At 40.2% G+C, this 20,459-nt stretch overlaps 1 protein-coding gene across 1 annotated transcript in view; it reads right to left on the bottom strand.

Moving 5' to 3' along the window:
- CHST9 (carbohydrate sulfotransferase 9) overlaps positions 1-19,084 on the bottom strand; it is an 88,810-nt gene extending 69,726 nt beyond the window's left edge. Inside the window, exons 1-3 of the mRNA XM_071554626.1 lie at positions 18,658-19,084; positions 18,461-18,562; positions 12,035-12,240 (exon numbers count right to left, since the gene is read on the bottom strand). Coding sequence (XP_071410727.1) covers positions 12,035-12,134 — 100 coding nt within the window. The 5' untranslated portion in view covers positions 12,135-12,240; positions 18,461-18,562; positions 18,658-19,084. The remainder of the gene's footprint in view (positions 1-12,034; positions 12,241-18,460; positions 18,563-18,657) is intronic.
- Positions 19,085-20,459: the final 1,375 nt, after the last annotated feature.

The raw sequence follows: 20,459 nt of genomic DNA, 5'->3' as shown, positions 1-20,459 counted from the left end.
CATTCACAGTATCTGGCAGTTTTATCTGATTATATTTACATGTACATCAGTCCTAAACCTGATGCCAATAGAGTTTTGTTATATTGCATGATCAATCATAACTTAAGAGGTAGCACACCTTAGCTATTTGCAGATTAATTCTACCAGAAAGGAACTTCTGCTCAAAGGGTAAATAAATCATAAAGTATTTATACCTCACTGCAACTATCTCAGCCTATGTAAGTCCAGTCTCATCCGCTTGTTCATCTTCAAAATAGACACGATGAAGTGGAAAGATTGTAACAGAAAAGAAGTAGGGTGAAATTAATTTTGCCATCTGTAAGAGGATAAAGCAAATTAAAAAAAAACAAACCCAAAGAGTACAATAATCATGCCTTTATTATTTGTTATGTTTCATATATACTTTGTGTTACCTCCCTTAATCCCATGAAACTAATTTTAAACACAGGAGCAAAGCCAGGGGTTTTTTTTACGGTTCTTTATCATCGCTTTCTACCTGCCACCAGTCCCAAGATCGCAACAGCAAATCTTTCATCAAAAAATAACAGAGAGGAAGAAGAAAAATCCTCAAATAATTATTGTAAAAATATATTTTTTTACAGTTTGTTGCTTCATTGCATATAATTTAATCTGTGGCCAGTCAGCCCACTCTCACTCAAATGATTCTACCCCTACAAGTAATTTCTTTAGTGGTTAGGAGTCTATTCATATCAAATGGACTTCATTATTGCATTAATAACTCAGCAACTCTCACAGCAAAAGAGTAAAAAGGATAAAACCACATCCAAGTAAATTCCCATCCCTCTTCCAGCCTCCCTGAATTGTTTCTTTTCCTCCCATCACAGAACATGGCAGATTTGTTTCCTCTCCAGTGTCAGAATTTTACATATTCGATGACCTCTTTGAGGACTGCTAGTAAGCAGAAAAGGTCAGGCAACTTGAGAACCTTATACTCCCATGGAAATTTCAGTTTCTAAGGAAAACAAGTATCTGCCAGCTTTATTAATAACTGTTCTGTAGAGGTACTCAGCTCTAGTGTTTCTAAATAGCTTATAAATCAAGCTGAAGTTCATGAAAAGTCTTGATTCTTTGGCCTTACATCAAGAACAGAACTGCTTTCTGGAAAGTGTACCATAATTCTTGACTGCAATCACAGAATTATCTTAAAGCAATGACATTTAATGAATTATATGCATAATGTTTAAAGTAAAAGGCTGCATTTTACATACAATCCAAATGTCATGATCTGCGTCAACAGATTGTAGCCCATTAGTTCTCAGTAGTGGGCAAGGCATACTGTGCATTAATGAAGCTTTGACAAGAGCAAGGAAGAGGTAGAAACAAAGTAAAATAAAAAATAAAAATAAAATTAATGCATCTATGTAATTTCTTAATTTGTATTGCCAGGATTCACTTGAAAAGCATACTGTAATATTTTAATATACTGTAGTATTGGAGGCTTTAATGCAGTAACATCATTGCAATAGACTCCACTGCATTATTTGACAACTAAATATTCTTCCAGGAATAAAAAAATTAATTTTGCATAGATGAGTGGAGCAAAAAGTGAAATTCTACTTATCCAGCTTTATTAAGCTTTTACTAACTAAAGCTTCTCCTGCCACTCTTGTGAGGCCAAATTCAAGAAGAATAAATCTGAAAAGTAACAGGGCTCAAGGATACTTGGTAGAAGAAACCAAAAGCTTCCATAACTAACAGCCATTCATTAACTAAAGAGCTACAAATTTTTATAATCCACTGCTGTCTCCAAAGCCCTCTGCAAAAGACAAAGCTGGTGGTCTTTCTGTTGCCTCTACTGTTTGCGTCTCGCATGAGCATGACCTTGACATTGTGCCCTGTCCAACAAAGTAGCTGACCCTCCCACAAGGGGCACAGCACACACACCCCTGTATTTTCATTCCCAATGAAATGCTGCCAAGAGCAGCCACAGCAGGCAGCTTTTCCAGCAAACAAGAATGGTTGGAATCACACTGCAACTCCCAGTCAGGCAGAAGAAACACTGTTTGCACATCACAGCAAATGGGTGTTTTCACTGGAGAACCACAGCCCCCATCCTAACCCGAGAAACAAGATGCTTGTTCACATTTAGGCCGGCACAGCTGCATGTTTGAGAACCACCAACTCCTGCATGAGAGCAGTAACATACTTTTCTTTTTAAACAAATCATTATCTCCTATCTTTACCATTCTCTGAAAACACAGTATAGTTATGCAAAGTCAAAGAAACCTCTCATACACCTCTGAACAGTAGAAAAACTATGAGGTTTTGGCAACAATTCGGGAACAACTGTGTTTCCTTCTCTTCTTCGGTCTGTATGCTCTTTTAAGAAGTTTAAGCAACAATATAAAGTATAATCAAAACTGCCCTTGTACACAATGTTTACTACACTTATTATTTCCTCTTAGACATATTTCTTCCTTAACAGAGCTATTTTGTGTATGAATGGTGAAACATCAGGCACTGATTATTTTTCTGTTCAATGCAACTGAATGCTTTGAGCTGCAGTTAACAGAACTCATGCACCACATCTCCCTAGCTGATCATAATCAAAACCAAACACCTCTAAGCCCTCATAGCTATTGCATATAATTTACTGAGAGGCAATATGCACATACCTAGGGCCCAGTTGCGTAACTCTAAACAACCCCAAGTCCACTTGAGCTGTTCTTAAGTGCATGCTTGTATTAAGCCTAGATCATAATATATCTGTGTCAGAAAGTATTACAAACCTGTAGGAGCTTTCTCCATCTATGCCCTTATACACATACATATAGCTGGGCAAATTTTTCTATTGTTAGATTATAATTGGTACTGAAATTACCTGCTCCATTCCAATCACATTAAATATAAAATCAGCTAACACCTCTTCTTTCACCTGGCATTTGCCCACAGTGAAATTTAATATTGGTTCTGATTATTCTTAACCTTAGGCTGCTGATCTTCAGTTACTTTTTTGGATGTTACCCAGTATCCGTGACAGGCAGAAGACATCTCCTGTGGTACATGTCAAAATTTGTGGCTATTAGGCCATCATCTGTTATGTTCTGGGGCAATGAAATTCTTTTCTAGAAGACAAGTTTTATCTTGCTATCTCTGTAACTCAAGAAACTCAATTTTCCAAATCCAATGACTTACTTAAGAGTTTTCCACCCATGTTGTCTACTTGGCCCATAGCGGGTTTTGTGCATGGAAACTGAACTTACAACCACGGCCTCAACACTGTATCCCACCCCTGCCATTCCACGAGCTTCTGTGCTGCAGCATTCATGAGGAAGAAAAAGCCCAACAAAAACAAAAAACAAATCCCAACCTCCACCCCCCCAAAAACCCAACAAAACCAACAACTAACCAACCAAAAAACCAAAACAACACCCAAACCAACCAACCAAACCACCCCCTCACCCCTCCACCCTCGCCCTGGCCAAAACCCCCCAAAAACCTAGTAGCATCCTAAAGAAAAAAAAAGGGAGAAGGGAGGATGTTTATCATTCCTCAGATATTTTGGTAACTCATGTCATTGGCCCTTGTAGACGGTGCCCAGTTTAGCTTCTAGGAAGCTGGGGATAAGGGATGAAAATTGTGCCTCCTCAGCCTGATTTTCCTAGAGCTATTCACTGTGAATTTCTGCCAGGATTGTGTGACAGAAAGCTGAATGATCAATATAAACAAAATTCTTTGAAACAACAATATTTTGAGGGACAAATTGTATTTGCTAGTAGTATCACACAGGTTTAATAGGGGTCAGTGATAGTCTTGGATGTTGTTATGGCGGGGAAGCTCTCAATGTGGTAAGGAAACAATAATTTTTGGTGGGTATGAGAGGGACTAGAAGGCGTGAGAGTTCCTAAAGAACTGTAGGCAATAATTTTTTCTACAAGGTTGCACTTGCTGCCAACTACAGTTTTTCAGGCAGTACAGGATGCTACTGCACATCTTTGTTAAATCAAGATCAAAACAAACAAAATCCAAAGGAAATGGATGTGTGTGATATTCTATTCCCATCACTTTACATCAAGTGAGGTTCGTACATGCCTGGGAACAGTTTCATCTATATACAGGGCAACACTTAAAACATGGCATATTTTCTAGTTTTCTTGATCAAAGAATATTTTCTGTTTTAGAAGACCAGTCTTTAAGATGATTTGATCATTAACTCAGACTTTGGATAGAAATGAGCAATTGTAGGCGTTTGGAGGGAGTTTTGTTGTTTTTTATTTTGGATTTTTTGTTGTTTAAACATAGCATTTGAAAAAACCCAACTAACTCTCCTTTATGCATGAAGACAGTAACATTCACTCCCACAGATATAGCCACAAGTCTCAAAGTTAGAGGAGCTGATATGTCCTGGATCTTCCCAGTTTCAAAGTGACAGTTATGAAAAGTCTCCAACAGAAATACTGTAAAATGTAAAAAACATTGTTTGCCATGGAATATGCCATAAATAAAGCACAAAAAGTGAGGCAGTTGTCTGAAGAAGCAGGGACCTAAACTTGAAAGCCAAGGCAGTATCCATGCTGCTGTGAAATAATGATTACCATTAAGAATAAAAAAAAGAACTGCAAATAAAACCAGGTTTTCCATATTAAAAAAAAACCAAACAAAAACCCACAAAACTCAAGGCACTTCTCTTCTTCCTTGAACCTTTTGCTCCATGACATACATCACGTTTTTACCCGCTAAATCATGCACATCATCTGTCAGACATTAATCCCTTGCACACTGCAATGGCTCACGTTACTTGTAACCTATCAGCCTTCTGATCTTTAAATGTTTGCTTCACACATGTTCCAAGATGATCCAGAAGTATCCCAAATTTATAGAAATAGCCTGTTTACAGTAAAACTAAATGAGTAAAATGGAAAAAAAATGACAGGAACAAAGGGGTTTGAGTTTGAATAGCCAACCAGTTCTTCCATATAAGCTCATCCTCACGTATTCAAATAGCTGACTGCAGTAAGAACATAGGTTTCTGTTTAAAATATTTCTACCAGCAGTCCGTATTCCCATACAAAGCAGAGAAATGAAGGGAACACTTCAATATATATGCATACAAATATATATACACACCCATTTAAACAAATACTAAGTTTAAGAAATGAAAGGTTTCCTGTGGAATTTTGTAGAGACCACATTACATGTTTTAACAGAACTGTTTGTAATTGAACTACATATCAAAGCAGTCCAACATCAGACACAGAGGTAAGCAGCCTTAAATGTACTCCAGATGCAACCACCTGCTCTTCTGAAAATGTGCAGTGCACTTAAGGAAAATGGAACCTTATCACTCTCTCTAACTGCCTGAAAGGAGGTTGTAGCCAGGTGGGAGTTGGCCTATTCTCCCAGACAACAAGTGACAGAATGAGAAGATACAGCCTCAAGCTGCACCAGGGGAGGTTCAGGCTGAATATCAGAAAGAACTTCTTCACAGAAAGGCTTGTTCAACATTGGAACTGACTGCTCAGGAAGGTGGTGGAGTCACCATTTCTGATGGTGTTCAAGAAGTGACCGGATGGGGCACTTAGTATCATGGTTTAGCCGACAAGGTAGTGATCGGTCAGAGGTGGAATTTGATGATCTTAGAGGTCTTTTCCAATCTAAATAATTCTGATCTCATTTTTTTTTCTACTGTTACTTCTAAACGATGAAGAAGGCTTCTGGAAGTAGACCTCTGTGGTCTAGGTATGTACAAGTTTGTGTGGGTTCTCATAAGCTTATACACAATAATACATGAAATGTCATTAGCTTCCACTCAAACATGCTATTGAATATATAGCTAAGAGGAGGTCCCCAGACTTCATCCCATTTAGTTTCTTTTATACCATCACAACATGGAAGCTAAATACCAGAGGACAAAAACACAGCATCAACTCAAACACTCTTCCACAATATTCCCAAGAAAACAGCATGGCAGGAATTTCTTCTAAGACAGAAGGATTTCTAAAATCAGCTGTGATTTAGCTATAGAATGATAAAAGTAAACAGAATGAAATGCAAGATTGAGTGCTACTAAAATAACAGTCCTGGAAGAACATTCTCAGAAACAGATAAATACAGCCTTAAGTGTTATATACTGCAATATGAAATTTTAACTTATTTTTCCTGGTTTGCAACTGCTGAAGACAGGGTGAGACTCTACAATCTCTAGCTTATAAAACCATCTTGTTTTATATTCCACTTTTACTTGTAATTTTGGATCATTATGGTTTGAGAAAACATCATTTTCCACCTGTTTCTTAAGAGATTTTTTCCCTGCAAAGACAATTGTTCTCTCCCTAGAGTTTCAGCTGGTGAAAGCTGAGGGGGAAAGAAAACCCTATGTAACCTATGTTATACGGTGAAATTAACCTTTAATAAGATTTTGTAGCATTTCTGGGACTTCAACAACTCTTTAACTGTTCACCAAGCAGCATTTACTGATCCCATTGAATCCTCTTTCTTTTGGGCTGCAACCCAATAATGGGGCAGATTCTTAAAAAAAACCCAAAAAAACATACTTTATACAGCAAACACAGCATTTTGACCAGAAGGGTGAAATTTAAACATACCCAGCCTCATTAGAACAGCCTCATTAGCAGCTGGGCATTTTGAACCAGGAAGATTTGTTTGCCATACCAGTGATGTTCTCCATCCATTACCAAGACTTCCATAAACTACGCAGAACTTCAACAACAGAAAGATTTCAATGTACTAGAATAATTATTCATGATTAGTAACTGTTATTGAGCAGTGTCCTTTTCCCTTTTATTTACAAACCTATTTTCTACATTAGTCTAATGTATTTTCTGAAAATTATCTATGAATTCCTTTGCAATCCAGTACATACGAACTGTCCTTTAAGCCACATCAATGTTTCTTCACTTAGACAAGGTCTAAATAAAGAACAACTTGCAGAAAGAGCAAATAATAAATACTACTGTGTATGCACACATTCATTTGCAACTTACAGTGTCAAGATAAGGAAGAAAGTTGCTCCACGGACTCAAAATATCTTAGGAGATTATTAGAGGACCGAGAAGATCCTCTTGGAGTTCCAAATCTGGCACAGTGGGGAAACAAGCCCACCTGTTTATGCTGAGTAATGTGTAATAAGGATACAGAATCACAGAATATGTTGAGATGGAAGAGACCCACAAGGATCATCAAGTCCGGCTCTTAGCCCTGCACAGGACCATTCTCAAGAGTCACACCATGTGCATGAGAGTACTGTCCAAATGCTTCTTGAAGTCTGTCAGTCTTGGTGCCATGACTGCTGCCCTAGGGAGCCTGTTCCAGTGCCCAACCACCCTCTGGGTGAACAGCCTTTTCTAATATCCAATCAAGACCTCCCAAGATGAAACTTCTGCCTGAATGGCTAGAGCAATAGCAGGCTAAGTTGTGAAAGCTCATGCTAATTCATGGAATTTCAAGCTTTTCCTAAGCAGGCTAAGTTGTGAAAGCTCATGTTACTTGATGGAATTTCAAACTTATCCTAAGACATGATTTTTGTCGGAATTTTTATTTTGATTCTTCACAAAAAGGAGACCTGTGGCCTGAGGAATGGGGATAAGATCTGTGTGAAGGAGATCCTCAGGAGGTAGAGGCACAAAGAGCATGAAAGCACATGGACTGCAAAAGGATGTCTGGGCACCCACTGGTACTACAAAACTGGTATGCTGCAAACGAAGGAGAAAGCACTCAGAAAAATCTCAGTATCCTTAAGGTGAGATACAAAGATGCTAGGAAAGAGACAAGTCAGACTTTCTCATCCTAAGGAACCAGAAATCTGTGGTAGAGCAGGGCAGCCTTCTTCACAATTAGTAGTCATACTGCACCCCATGAAACATAAGGTAGTCCTTCATAATCATGACTTTAACAGGCACACTTCACAAAAAGAAATTACACAGACTTTGAGGAGGAAAAAACCCAACACATGGCAAAACCACACACAAGTCCAGCATATAGCTCTAATCAGATATATATTCTCAGATTATTTTTTTAGTAATCAGTCACACTAAATAAATCAGTTGTCCAAAAAAGGAATAGTTTAAAAGTACAAAATTAGAATCCTTAACTTCAAACTCAAATTCACATCTCTGACATTGCAGGATTAAAACACAGGTGTTCTTTGCAACCCACAAGCCCCTAGTTCAGGTGATTCATGGTATAGAACTCAACATGTACCCTGGAAGACCCAGAAGTTTGCTTCTCGTGCATAAGATTATTAGTGCTGAAAATTAACAAACAGGTAATAATAAGTAATTGCTTTCCAATCAGTGCCACAATATTTGATGCTTGCACTGAATAATGCAAGACTGTGTGGAGCACTGCCAAGTAAAGGTGTAGGATCTAGCTGAATTCACGTAGTTTCACGTATGTATGTGAATTTATATATAAGTGCCTGTATTTGCATATGGAAAATGTGAAATGCTCTTTATATATTACATTATTAATGTTGTCAATTAAATTTTCATCCAGATGAAATCTGTACATGTTGATGTGCCCACTGGACTATTGGCAAATCTGTTCCCTATTATTCCACTGAGGTGAACTGAAGACATCCGACAGAAGGGCTCTACTATATCTAACTAAAGATCTATCACCCTGTCTTTATACACTCCATGCACAGAGCCAAACCAAGGATCTTGCCTGTTCTCTCAGTCTGCTAATGTTTCTGAAAAACCATCAGGGAGGATCACCATGTAGCTAGCAGCTGTTTTTTAGACATCTCTAAATGAAATATTTTCTGATTTTTAAAATACAGAGATGATAAACATGACTAAAAATAATCTGAAGTGTCCAAGCACAGTGGGAGAGACCAGAAGACATGGCTGTGCTGAGAGGTGCATCCAGCTGCTGAGCCTGTCGGTGCCTCTGAAGCAGACGGACAGGATGACAAATTAGAGAAGGGGTTCCTGGGCTGCATGCATTTGAGTAATGAGGGAAGTTTGTAAAAGTATATCAGAAAAAACATGCTTAGATAAGACCAGTCTAGAGCAAAATAAGACAAACAGAGAAATCAACTCACACTTGAGATCTCAGATGTGAAGAGCAAGTAGAAAAACGAGACCCAAAAAGAGAGAAAACAAACTATGAATAAAAAGTGGCATCATGTCTATTGTGAAAAATTATGAATAGCTAGAAAAATTAGCAATAAGAAGGGCGGGTGTGAAAGCAAACAGTCCAGCTTTAATATAGCAGGACAAACATTAACAGGAAAATTGAGAACTACAATAAAATATTCGAGTTCCCCAGAAAATCTACATCTGATTTGTAAGAATTCAAACCACATCTAGGACAGCCTGAGAAATAAATATGAACATTACAAACAACAACTGAGTAAAATTCTTTTGGGAGATTGTGATATATAAAGGCTCCAAGTCACACATTCAGAGTGGCGAGCAGCAGCAGTTCACAGGTGCAAAACAGCTAGTTTCCTGCTAAACTCAGGCACATACAACTTTCCATCCCTTCAGCAACGAAATGAAAACACAAATTCTGTAGGTCTTGAGCAGGGCAAGATAAAAATAGTTCTGCCTGCAACAAACACTTGTCTCTACAGACTCACAACCTGGCAGTTGAGAAGCATGAGGTACACTTTCCATTTCCTAACAGAACATCAAAACACATGCTCAGCCACTTGCAGATTAAAACTAGTTGTCTTACAGCTGTGCAGCTAGTGATAGGATTAAAGGAACACACAAAATCCTAGCAAAGATACTTGTCAATTTGGATTCTCTAGATACAGTTCATTCCCAAAAAAGCCACAGTTCATTCCCAAAAAAGCCACAACACAGGGCGATATCAGAAACACATGGCAAAATCAGAAACACAGCAGAAAAGGGGAAAAAAAAGTTTCCAAATGGCCATAACTAAACTAATGTATATTGTGAATTGGCAAATAAGTTTTATTTCATATTGACTCCATAGCAGCATACAGGGGGGGAACATTAGAAAATTGAGCTGCAGAAAGTTTACAAGAGATACAGGTGTTTGAAATAAAAAAGAATGCCTCTCTACACGTTAAATTGGAAGATGAAGCCAGAGCAGACACCAAAGAATGTGTTTTTGCCATGCTCTTGCCAACATACTTGATCTAGCTACCCTTGAGAATGCCAAATTTTTTTTTATCTTGCTGAAGTGCTATCACAACAGCAGTCCTGTGAGATAAAAGGGCACACAAAACTGCAAGCACACTTTAAACTCACTAAGCGTTTCGTTATTTTCTGATAGCCTCCATTTTATTACAGAAATATTTCCACATGGAAATGACTTATGTGTGCAAAGAGAAGCCTCTCTCCTGAAGAAGACTATAGCAATACATCAAAGAAAACCACAAAGAAAGCATCTGATAGCCCAAAAGAACATAGTATGTTCTATTTCGTCCTTTATTATATTTTTCTTTTTAATGGTAGATACAGACAAAAGAAAGGAGTGGAAAAAACCACAGTGAGAAACAGCAACAAGGAGCACTGCAAGGAAAGAAAGGTTAATTACAGCACAAGAAAAGATGCAAGGAATGTGAAGAATGTCAGCAAGTAAATAAATCAATAATCTACAGTCACCATCTACATTCCTGAACTACCTTGAAAGCAAGGATATCTGCCCTTAGCTCTCCTGACAACAGTAGAGATTTTCAAGGAAGACCCCCGCCCTACTTCATGGTCAGTTTCTGTCAGCACCCTTATGTCAACAGGTGATTATAAGAGAATCTTTCCAAAGGGAGCCTGTACTACTTCTTGTAAGTTTTGTTAATGCAAGCTAGTAAATACCTTGGGACAGCCCAGAAACATTAAGGAGCCAAAATTAATGTTGTGATCAGTGTACTTAGTTGAAAAAAACCTCAAGGTCATTATCAAACAATTGCAGGAATAATGCCCTAGATTTCCCCCCTCAACACTGCTCTCTAAAACATACTGGAGCCTAGCAACTCATATGGAATAACAGCATAGATCAATAAAGCCAGAAAACTAATGTGGTTTTACAGATATATTTCTTCACAATGGTATCAATGTACTATAAAGTAAGACTTTTACAGAGGAAATGCAAGGTGAGTGATAGAGACAGGAGGACCTAAAGGTCAAAACTTAGGAAGGTGGAAACATTCTGTATCGCTAATGGGGAAAAAAAACCAAACAAAAAACCAACAAAAAACCCAACCCAAACTAAAACCCAAAACAAAATCTCAAAGCCCCAAAACAAGTATAAAACTAACATCAAGGATATGCCATCAAGTAACATGATGCAATAGAAGTGGATCTGCAGGGCAAAGCAGTGGGTGCTAAGGATCTAACTGATGTCCACCCCTTACACATTTCTGGGAGGTGGGGATTACTTCAGACTAATTCTAGACTAGTCCCATGAACTGAGCATCCAATAGGGGTTGAGGTAAATAGCCTGGTTTAGTTTTGTCCATAAAAGGATCCAGATCAACCTGTGGTGCAAACCAAAATATTGTAAATGGGGAACAAGAGAAATTCAACTCAGCATTCAACTGAGTCAGTGCTAACACAGATGTACCCAAAGTTGCAATATGACTCTGATGCTATATATAAAAAGTCTTGTAAGTCCAGTATCTGTCTCAAACAAACATCAACAAAAAATAAAAAGGAATAGGATGATTTCATGAGCACTGTTGCTTAGAAGACCACTTTTGTCTACAAGACATAGCAGTAATACTCTAAAAACTGCTGTGCCAAAGAGAACATCATGTACAAAACCCACAGCAAATCATCATACAGAATAATTTCCAAACTGGACTTGCTTGTCTTCACACATACACAGAATGCTTTTGCAAATGAAGCTGACACAATACAATTAGATACCTGGGGGTATGTTTTTATGAGACTGAAGAAATTTCTTAATTAAGTGTATCAATTAATACAATCCCTTTTTCAATGCCATTCTACAGCAAAGGTAGAGGCTCCACCCCCAACTGCCCACATGTATTTAACAGATTTTACAGTTGTCTTTTAAATAATGGATGCATTAAAAAAAAAAAGGAGAGAAAAAGAGAGAGAGAAAAAACCTACTGTACCTGTATGTTGTTCTTCAATCCAAGCTTGCAGATACATGAAGAGGAGTAGACCAGCTACTCCAAACAGCAGTACAGACACAAAGACTTGTCTTAGGTTCATGACACTACTAGGGGACTTCTTTTCAGCTTTCAGAAAGACTCATGGCTAACTTTTCTGAAGTTTTCAGCATCCCTGTACCTTCGGTATCTTCCCCAGAGACAACAACCTGGAATAACAAGAGATGGAGGTTGTTCTCCTGTTACATTTATATTCTTCACCAGAAACTGTGTACACAGCATACTACATAAAAGTTGGAACTTTTACAAGCCATTTCTTTCAGTGCTTATATTTCTGCTCACTGTCTCGATGCTTTTTCTACCCCTGGATGAGTTCCAAGCAGAAGTGTTTCTCAAAGTAGCTGAAAAGACACTTCCACCTCTGCAACACCAAATATCACCCACTGCCGTAACAGCAGGTGATGATGACCCCAATGATTGTTGGATGTCACACCAGTGCACCACTCTGCCTGCCAACTATCACAGCTGAGAAGCCACAGCAAACAGCTGGAGCATCCCAGATGGGGTCACACTCTAAGGCTGTCAGCCCTGTGATGGGCAACCCAGCAACTCTGTTTCTGGACCATATAATCCTGTGCCCCTAAGAAAGTGAGCCTGCAGTCACTTCCACAACACGGCAACTCCACTTGCAGCGTCATGGCATCAGTTCAACCTATGCATCCAGGAGTTGTAGTCTCATGTTATCCTCAAATATGAGCCCAAGTTGAGTGTTTCAGGGCTAGGGAACATCAGCATAAGATGATATCAGTAATGCAGTGGAAAAGGAATTAATGGATCATATTTTCACTCAGCTATTTTGCAACATGGAGAAGGTCCTGTTAGAAACCCAGTTCTTGCCAGTAATAAGAATGAGCTCAAATGTAAAAATTGCTTAAGTTACTTACCTGATATCCTGCATCTGCCACAAAAGATTCATAAAATTCAGTCTATAATATCAGAACATAGAAGACACTGTGGATCACTAAAAAGACAACTCCCTAACCTGAACGAGACTGTGTTCACTTTGAAAGCACATTATTAGATGCTGAAAAGCAGCTGTTGAAACTGGCCTGAACAGAAGTGTTAAAATTCAACATAATGGACACCCATATAAATGCATATCTGACAGAAAAGTCTGGTGAACTACCACAAAGAATGCAAGTAAAAACTCAAGCTTTCAAGGGGATACAGCCTACTGGAAGATATTGACAGAGAAATCTGTTAAAAGAATAGACACAAAGTACATGTGCATCCAAACACAAAGAAAAAGAAAATGCAGGCCCTTAGCAGTTATTCGGAAACATACAAGTACTGCACGTTCCACGAGTTTATATTTTTAAATAACTCCATGCTGCTACATCTGTAACTGCTGAGTTTCTAAAAATACAGTGCACATAAAGCTTAGCAGGAGCTCCTATTAAAAACAGCTGCTGAATGAACAAAGTAACTACATTGGAAAGACAAAAAAGATTTCAAGAACAACAAAACTGTGTTCAGAACTTTTCAGATTTTTTTCCAGTTCTGTGTCATTAAACTATATGCTTCTCTTAAGCACAAACCTGCCAGCAGAAAATGTAACCCACAGTTTAAACATTAATCATTTTATATGTAATTGTTACATAGAAGACAGATAGCTAGACATTAACAGAATGTAAATGTTCTAGCTGGTCTTTTTTCTGTGGGTCATGAAGCAACTGGTTCAAACCTGGCACATGAAAGAAGGGTATGTGCTTTATTCCACTTAGCTTTTTCTGCTTTGATTTGCAGGGAGGGAATTTCCTGCATGCTTAATCCAAGTACCTCTTTGCAGCTATTGTGATGATGCCCAGGATTGGAAGGAAGCAGTGAAGACTGGGCAAAACCAAAGAAAATGCGTGGGAAATTCTATGAAATGCTTTTTGTAAAGCTGTGGGTAGGGAAGCCTCTTTTCAGCCAGCTCTTCATTAGCTGTTATCACTTGCACCTTCTTTTCCTGTTATGGTGCCCTCAGCATTCTCAGACTTGCAGTCCTCTTTGTCTACGCTACAAAGTTTACGTAGGTCTTTGCACCTTACTTCAGTGCTGCAGCAAATGCACTGTTTGTATGTCTTCAGAAATCACTCTGCTGATGAGACAGAAGCTTCCATCATAAGCAATGTTTCAAGAACCATTACTCAATAAACCAACAACAAACCTCTTTTGTTTTCCCCTACACAAAAGGTGAGTTCATGTAACAGGACACTGAGAGCATCTGGATTAGGAAAAATAAATTACATGCAGCAAATAAATAAGATGTGAGGGTCTGAAAAAGTATCTTTGAAATAAATTATTTAAATTAGTGGTACTAAAAAGCAAGAATCAGTTTGTTTTGAAAAAAAGTTGTTTGGATTCACAAGTTTCTCTCACAATAAAAAAGTGAGCAATCTGGACACACACAGTGACAGTGGCATGCTCCAAATAAGCCCGCCTTTGTGGTTTTGTCATTTGCTTTCATCTCCAACTGCATAAAACTCCCATATTTTCAGCCCTTCTTGTGGAAAAACAGTGTCGTTGGGGGGCAAGAAGAGCTTTCTCAGGCCATATGGACAATGCTGAAAGTAAAGTATCTCACACCACATCTCCACAAACATTTCCAACACATGTAGGCTGGCACCACTGCTCTCTCCAGTCACTTACTCTCATGATCCCTGACTGACTAGCTCTTGCCACCACCATGAGGGTCTACACACCTTTGCAGTACATTCTTCTGAACGTTCATGCAGCTAAACACTGCGATGAATAGCTCATCCAGCTAAAAACATGATATGCAACTGACCTTGCCCAAACACCATCATGGTTGCATGCAGCACCACCTACAAGACCTGAAAGGTGATGATGCAGATGCAGTGCAAAATCAATAGCACTTCCTAGAAATTTATGCTGTCAATAAGAAAACACATGTTTTTCTACTAGGCTAGTTTTGGTTTTGAACGGTAGAAGTTCCTAAAACTGTAATTCTTTGTTTATGTGTAGGCTAAGTTTTATTAGTGTCAAACAAGAGTAACATTACTTTTAATTAAGATTACCTATTTTAATACTGGTCAGACTCTAAATACATCAAAGCCATTAAAACTCTGAAGCTATTCTGCTACCTTATAAGATTTTAAAGGCTTTTCAGCTTGAATAAGTAGTTTAATTTATTTAATACAGTGATTTGTAACCCCCATATGAAAAAATTATAGTGACATTTTAAAAAGTCTGTGTCTATGAGTCTTCTATCAGAACTTGAAAAATGGCTGCACAACACTTATAAATTTGTTCCTTGGATATTAAAAAGCAGTGCTCATGGATAACACTCTCAGACATCCTGGGAAAGAGGAAATACCTGCAAATATTCTTTAACCAAGATAAAACTTTTTTGTGACTGTGAAGAGCCAACAAGCAATTACTTTCGACCTAAGTATTTTCAAAAGAGATCAGCAGTATCCAGAGGTTCAGCATCCCTCCTTAAGCTGTGAATCTTTCTTTGTTCCCAGTCCTGGGCAACATGGCTCCAGCTCCACTGGGGGGTATCTTGACCATTCTGCTGGATGGGCTTCTTGCCACAGAGAAACTAACAGAGCCCAGCCCTTGCTGCAGGGAAACTAATGCTGTGTCCCCTCTCTATGCTGAACTAGGTTCTTGCTTTTGTTCAACCTCACCCCCATCTGGGTGTATGGACCCCACTGTCACACCTGTTTCAACTCAAGCTTTCACAGAAAATGTCACAGTGACCCATGCACCCCAAAATTTCAAGACCTTTTGAGTATTGGAAAGATTACTACATATTATTCTTATCCACCATGGAGAAACAGTTAATCTGGCTGACAACAGTACTACATGCCTTAGATGACAAACACAGCGTTCTTTGCAGCAAAAATTTAGAAACTGACAAGTCTATCATCATTCATTTCTGAATCCAAATGGTTCAACATTTGTCAAATATTAAGAGTTTTGAGAATGCACATTCCACTGATATAAAATCCTTGCATTTTCCTCATTGTGTTTTGGGTTCAAAGAGGCACGTTCCAGTACAGGGCCAACATAAGCAATTGAAATAACACATCCACCCAAAAAGAGGGAAGAGTGCACCTCCTGCTCTTGGCATGATTCCTCATTTCAGTACATCATCCACCTTTTTTTTCCTGGCAAGTAAATATACCTGCAGCCGAGGAAAGGCACATCAGCACTCAGATACCATTGCTGGCTTCTTCCTATTCTAGACTACACAAAATCAATGACAACTAGTCACAGTATATTTGCCTAACTTTAGATTTCCTTGCCACTGTGACCCTCATTATTATGTAGTTCTAAAATTAAGGACATATAAAAGTCAAAGATTAGATTGCCTCAAACTATTTAGAAATCTTCCTTTTAAATTCCCCTTTACCTTATTTTCCTTCACCTGAAAAAAAATTCAAGAAGAATGGTTAACCAGGAAAATATAGATGAAAAAAACCAGACACTCCTTATAATGGTCAAAGCATTCATATTACTGTGGGATACCACAAATTCCCACTCACTCAGTATCTCCTTAGACACAACTGAATTAATGAAAGCAAAATGACAAAAAGGACACAGAAAAAATGAGAAAAAGGACGCAGAAAGCTACTTTAACCCCATACATGTTTTGTTCTTTTCTTTTTCATTCTCTCTTTCCTTCCTTACCTCAGGAAGCACTACATTTTCTGATACATCCACTGGAGTTATAACAGCACAAAATTCCGCACCGAGGAATGTTCTGCTGGACACTGGCCCAGGCTACTTTCGGTGCAGTCTGTGGAAAGAGGCAATGATATCTTCTCACTTCTACACTCTCCCTTCTCCCTCACTTCTCATCTGTTAGCTTGTGTCCTACTTCACATGCAGATGATCTTCCAGGATCACCTTTCCACTGTCCACATCTCAACTTTCTGGCTTCACAACAACTAGCATAAGGCACAGCTCCAGCTCTTAACAATGCTTGCACAGTTCCTAATATCAGGCAGTGCTGCTTTTCGTTCTGGTTTATTCCAAAGGTTGCCAGGAATAAACATACAGTATTTGCCATTTTCTGACTCCAGCAAGCTATACTGAGTATTATGCTTGGGTGAAGTCAAATGCCCTGCAGAAATTTGGTATGAGTAAGCAGATCAAGATAATCAAATTCAGTGTTGCTGAGAAAGTTTGTAAAAATTTAAAAAACCACGACCAACCAATCAAACAAAAAAACCATCACCAAGCCCCTCACCAAAAAAAAAACCCCAACCAAACAAAAAAACTCCCAAACCAGCCAAAAATCACCCAAAATCAAATCAAAATTCCCTTAATGTAGCCCTTCCTGTCCATACAAATCTACTGGGGGAATACAGACAGGGCACTGGGGAGATACCCAGCATCCAGGCCCACTGGTACATCAGTCCTGCTGACATGTCAGCACCTTCTGTGCCTGAAGAGCTGCATATGAGTGGTATTTCCAAGTGTAACTGAAGACACCATCTGGCCTGCACAACTTTTATCACTGGCAATAACAGAAGATTACTACCTTCAAACATTGCAAATCAAGTTAAAAGAATTTTATTGAGAGTTCAATAAGACACAAATAATGAAATACTTTTTCATGAAATACTCAAGGTTTTGTTTTCAAGGGAGAGAGCTATTTTGACCAAAGTGCGCACCTTTCACTCGCCCACTGATAACCCTGAAACAATAAAGCCCTTTTAAAAAACAGAGATTAAAAATTTAAAATTTCAGCAGTAGTCAGGAAATTCCATACATCAACATCATCAAACTAACTTCCCATCTAGCCAACTTGTACATATTTAACATTTTTCAACTTCACTTTCCCTTGCTACATAGCAGACCACAATGTTGTTATAGCAATTAAGTTTTTTTATTAATGCATTTTACACCATACATATTGTACAAAATTAATAATCTGACAAAGAGAATATGGTTTGCATTTGATTTCACTATTTTAAGCTATTAATGTCACTAGTTCCTTATTAACCTTTCAATATATTTTCAAAGAAAAAACCTTTTAGTGAAGCAATGGATGTAAACAAGACTCATTTTAGTAAACAGGTGTATATTGGTTCCTGATGCTGTTAGATCTTTCCACAGGAATTGTACTAGGTGACCAAAAGCAATCCATAGCACCTGCATTGCTTCTGTGAACATGCACACCACACCACTTACTTGGTCCTGCATCTCAACCATAAATCCTATCAAACTTCAGACTACAGTGGCTTAATGCACACAGCAAGTTGCCTCACACACTTGCAGGTTATTTTAACGCTGCAGTTCTAACAAACAAAAGTTATACTTGTGTTAATAACAGGTAAATGCCTAGTTGTGCTATACATGGGTATGCAGGTGAACACACCAGCATCATGGAAAGTTGTGGCTACTTACAGATAACAGAGAAGACACTGACAGTATCAGGGTCTGGAATCTCACCACTTCACCAGAATATTCACTTCGAAGGGTTTCACTCTACAGCTGCTGGCCATCTCACTTTAAAAAAGAAAAATCATTATTACTCTTAGTAACAGTTACCAGTCAGGACTGACGGACCTGAAGAGACAAACTTTGGCATGTTTAGCTCTTACCTATTTGAAGCACTGCTGGAAGTCAGCGAGCAGTCCTATACCGAAGTCACCTGGATTTTGGGAAGTTAAAACAGGAACAGGGCTCACAAGACAGCAGCTTGATGGCTCTCAGTCTTCTAGCAGGATTGAAAGTGGGCTTCCCCCCTCTCTTAGAACAGGGAAGACTAGGAGAAGGACTGTGTCAAAGCAAGATCTTCCCTTTTTTTTTTGAACTGGAGAAATGGCACGGTCTTGTTTACGGACTGCAGTGACCAGGTGCTATCAGCATGCCAACAGGGCTCGCAGTCTGCCCCAGTCATCCACTCAACTGCTGGAAAACGCACAGGCAATACCAGCCCATTTTTTTATTTTGGAGACGTGCCACGAATTCCCAATTCCTGTCGTGTGACGGAGTGGGGAGGCGCAGGGGTGTGAGGAGTCAGCAGAAAAGTTGGTTGGTGTGCGAGGCGCAGCCCCGCGCGGTGCCGCAGCGGGGGTTCTGCGAGCCCCTCAACTTCGGGGTCGAGCTGCAGCCCCCACGGTGGCCGGTCCCGGCGCTGGACCCCCTCGCCACGGCCGCGCCAGAAGGCCGGGGCTGGCGCCCCCGGGCCACCGCCGCCACCCGGAGCCGGTCTGCGCTGAGCGCACCGGAGCGGGCGCACCGCCGCCGCCTCCCGCTCCCGGCGCCCTGGGGCTGGGCGGTGCCGGCGATGGAGCGGCTGCTGGCGGTGCCGGGGAGGAGGTCTCGCAGCAAGCCCACCCACCCAAGGTCCCGCTCGTCCTGGGTGGGTGCCCCGTGGCAGCCCCTCACCTGCCCGCCGCTCCCGGGAGGCGCCTCCCCAGCGGCGCCTACACGCAAACTTTTCTCGCCAAACTTTGGGGCCGGGCGGGCTGGTGAGGGGCCCCTGGCGGCGCCGGATCCCCCAGCCCCAGCGGGCGGGGCCCCCTGGGGGCAGGTGAGTCGCGCTTCGCACAGCCCGCACCATGGCGAGATAAGCCGTGCTGCCTCCCTTGCCGCCCGGCGCCCGGAGATGAAGAGCTTTGCTAACAGGTTTTGTTTGCTGTTACATATGCAGTGTAACTCTCCCTGTGCTAGCAAATAAATATGTCTAAGCTGCCAGGTAGAGGCAAGTCATAGTTTTAATTAGCTACTAAAACAGGTAGAGTAGAAACTTTATTGCCGTCTATGGGAAACGGAATGACAGAAATATTTAGTGCTTATGAGAGTATCGTATGTGCCTTGCAAACATTATCGGCTTAGTCTGACAATGGGCGGTCCCGTGGTGTAATGGTGAGCACTCCGGACTCTGATCACAAGGTCGTGAGTTCGAGTCTCAGTGGAGACCGTACCGGGCAGTTAAATACCTTCCTGCCATCCGACCCCATCAGACTTCGGATGCTCAGCAGGGTCAGCCCCGGCTAGTACCGGGTGCTGTAGACAGTCCTGAGGACTTCACTGTCACCGTCCAAGCTCGCTCGGCCGTGGCAGATGGACCTTGGGACTTAAACGGTGGCGCCAGTTCTGCGCACGCTGTGCCTCACCTAAAAAATCCACTGCGCAGACTCGAAGGGCACACCCACGTGGGGAGAGCCCTTCCCAAATCTTCGTTCGCGAAGTTTGGCCATACATACATACATTGTGACAATAGACCAGCCATATAGATAAATGACTATCTCTTTAATGGGAATATTGCTTTGCTTACATTTCTTTGAGGAAGCCCTTAAAGAACTAGCTCTGGATCTTGCTAAGATCAGCTAAGCACAGAGGACTTCTGACTCTCCAGAGCTGTGCTCAAACCATTTCTATCCATTTCTCATTTAGG

This window comes from Pithys albifrons, chromosome 4 (assembly GCF_047495875.1).
Source record: "Pithys albifrons albifrons isolate INPA30051 chromosome 4, PitAlb_v1, whole genome shotgun sequence".
NCBI lineage: Eukaryota > Metazoa > Chordata > Aves > Passeriformes > Thamnophilidae > Pithys > Pithys albifrons.
Note: the sequence above shows the minus strand (reverse complement) of the source record. Positions and strands in the feature narration are given on the sequence as shown.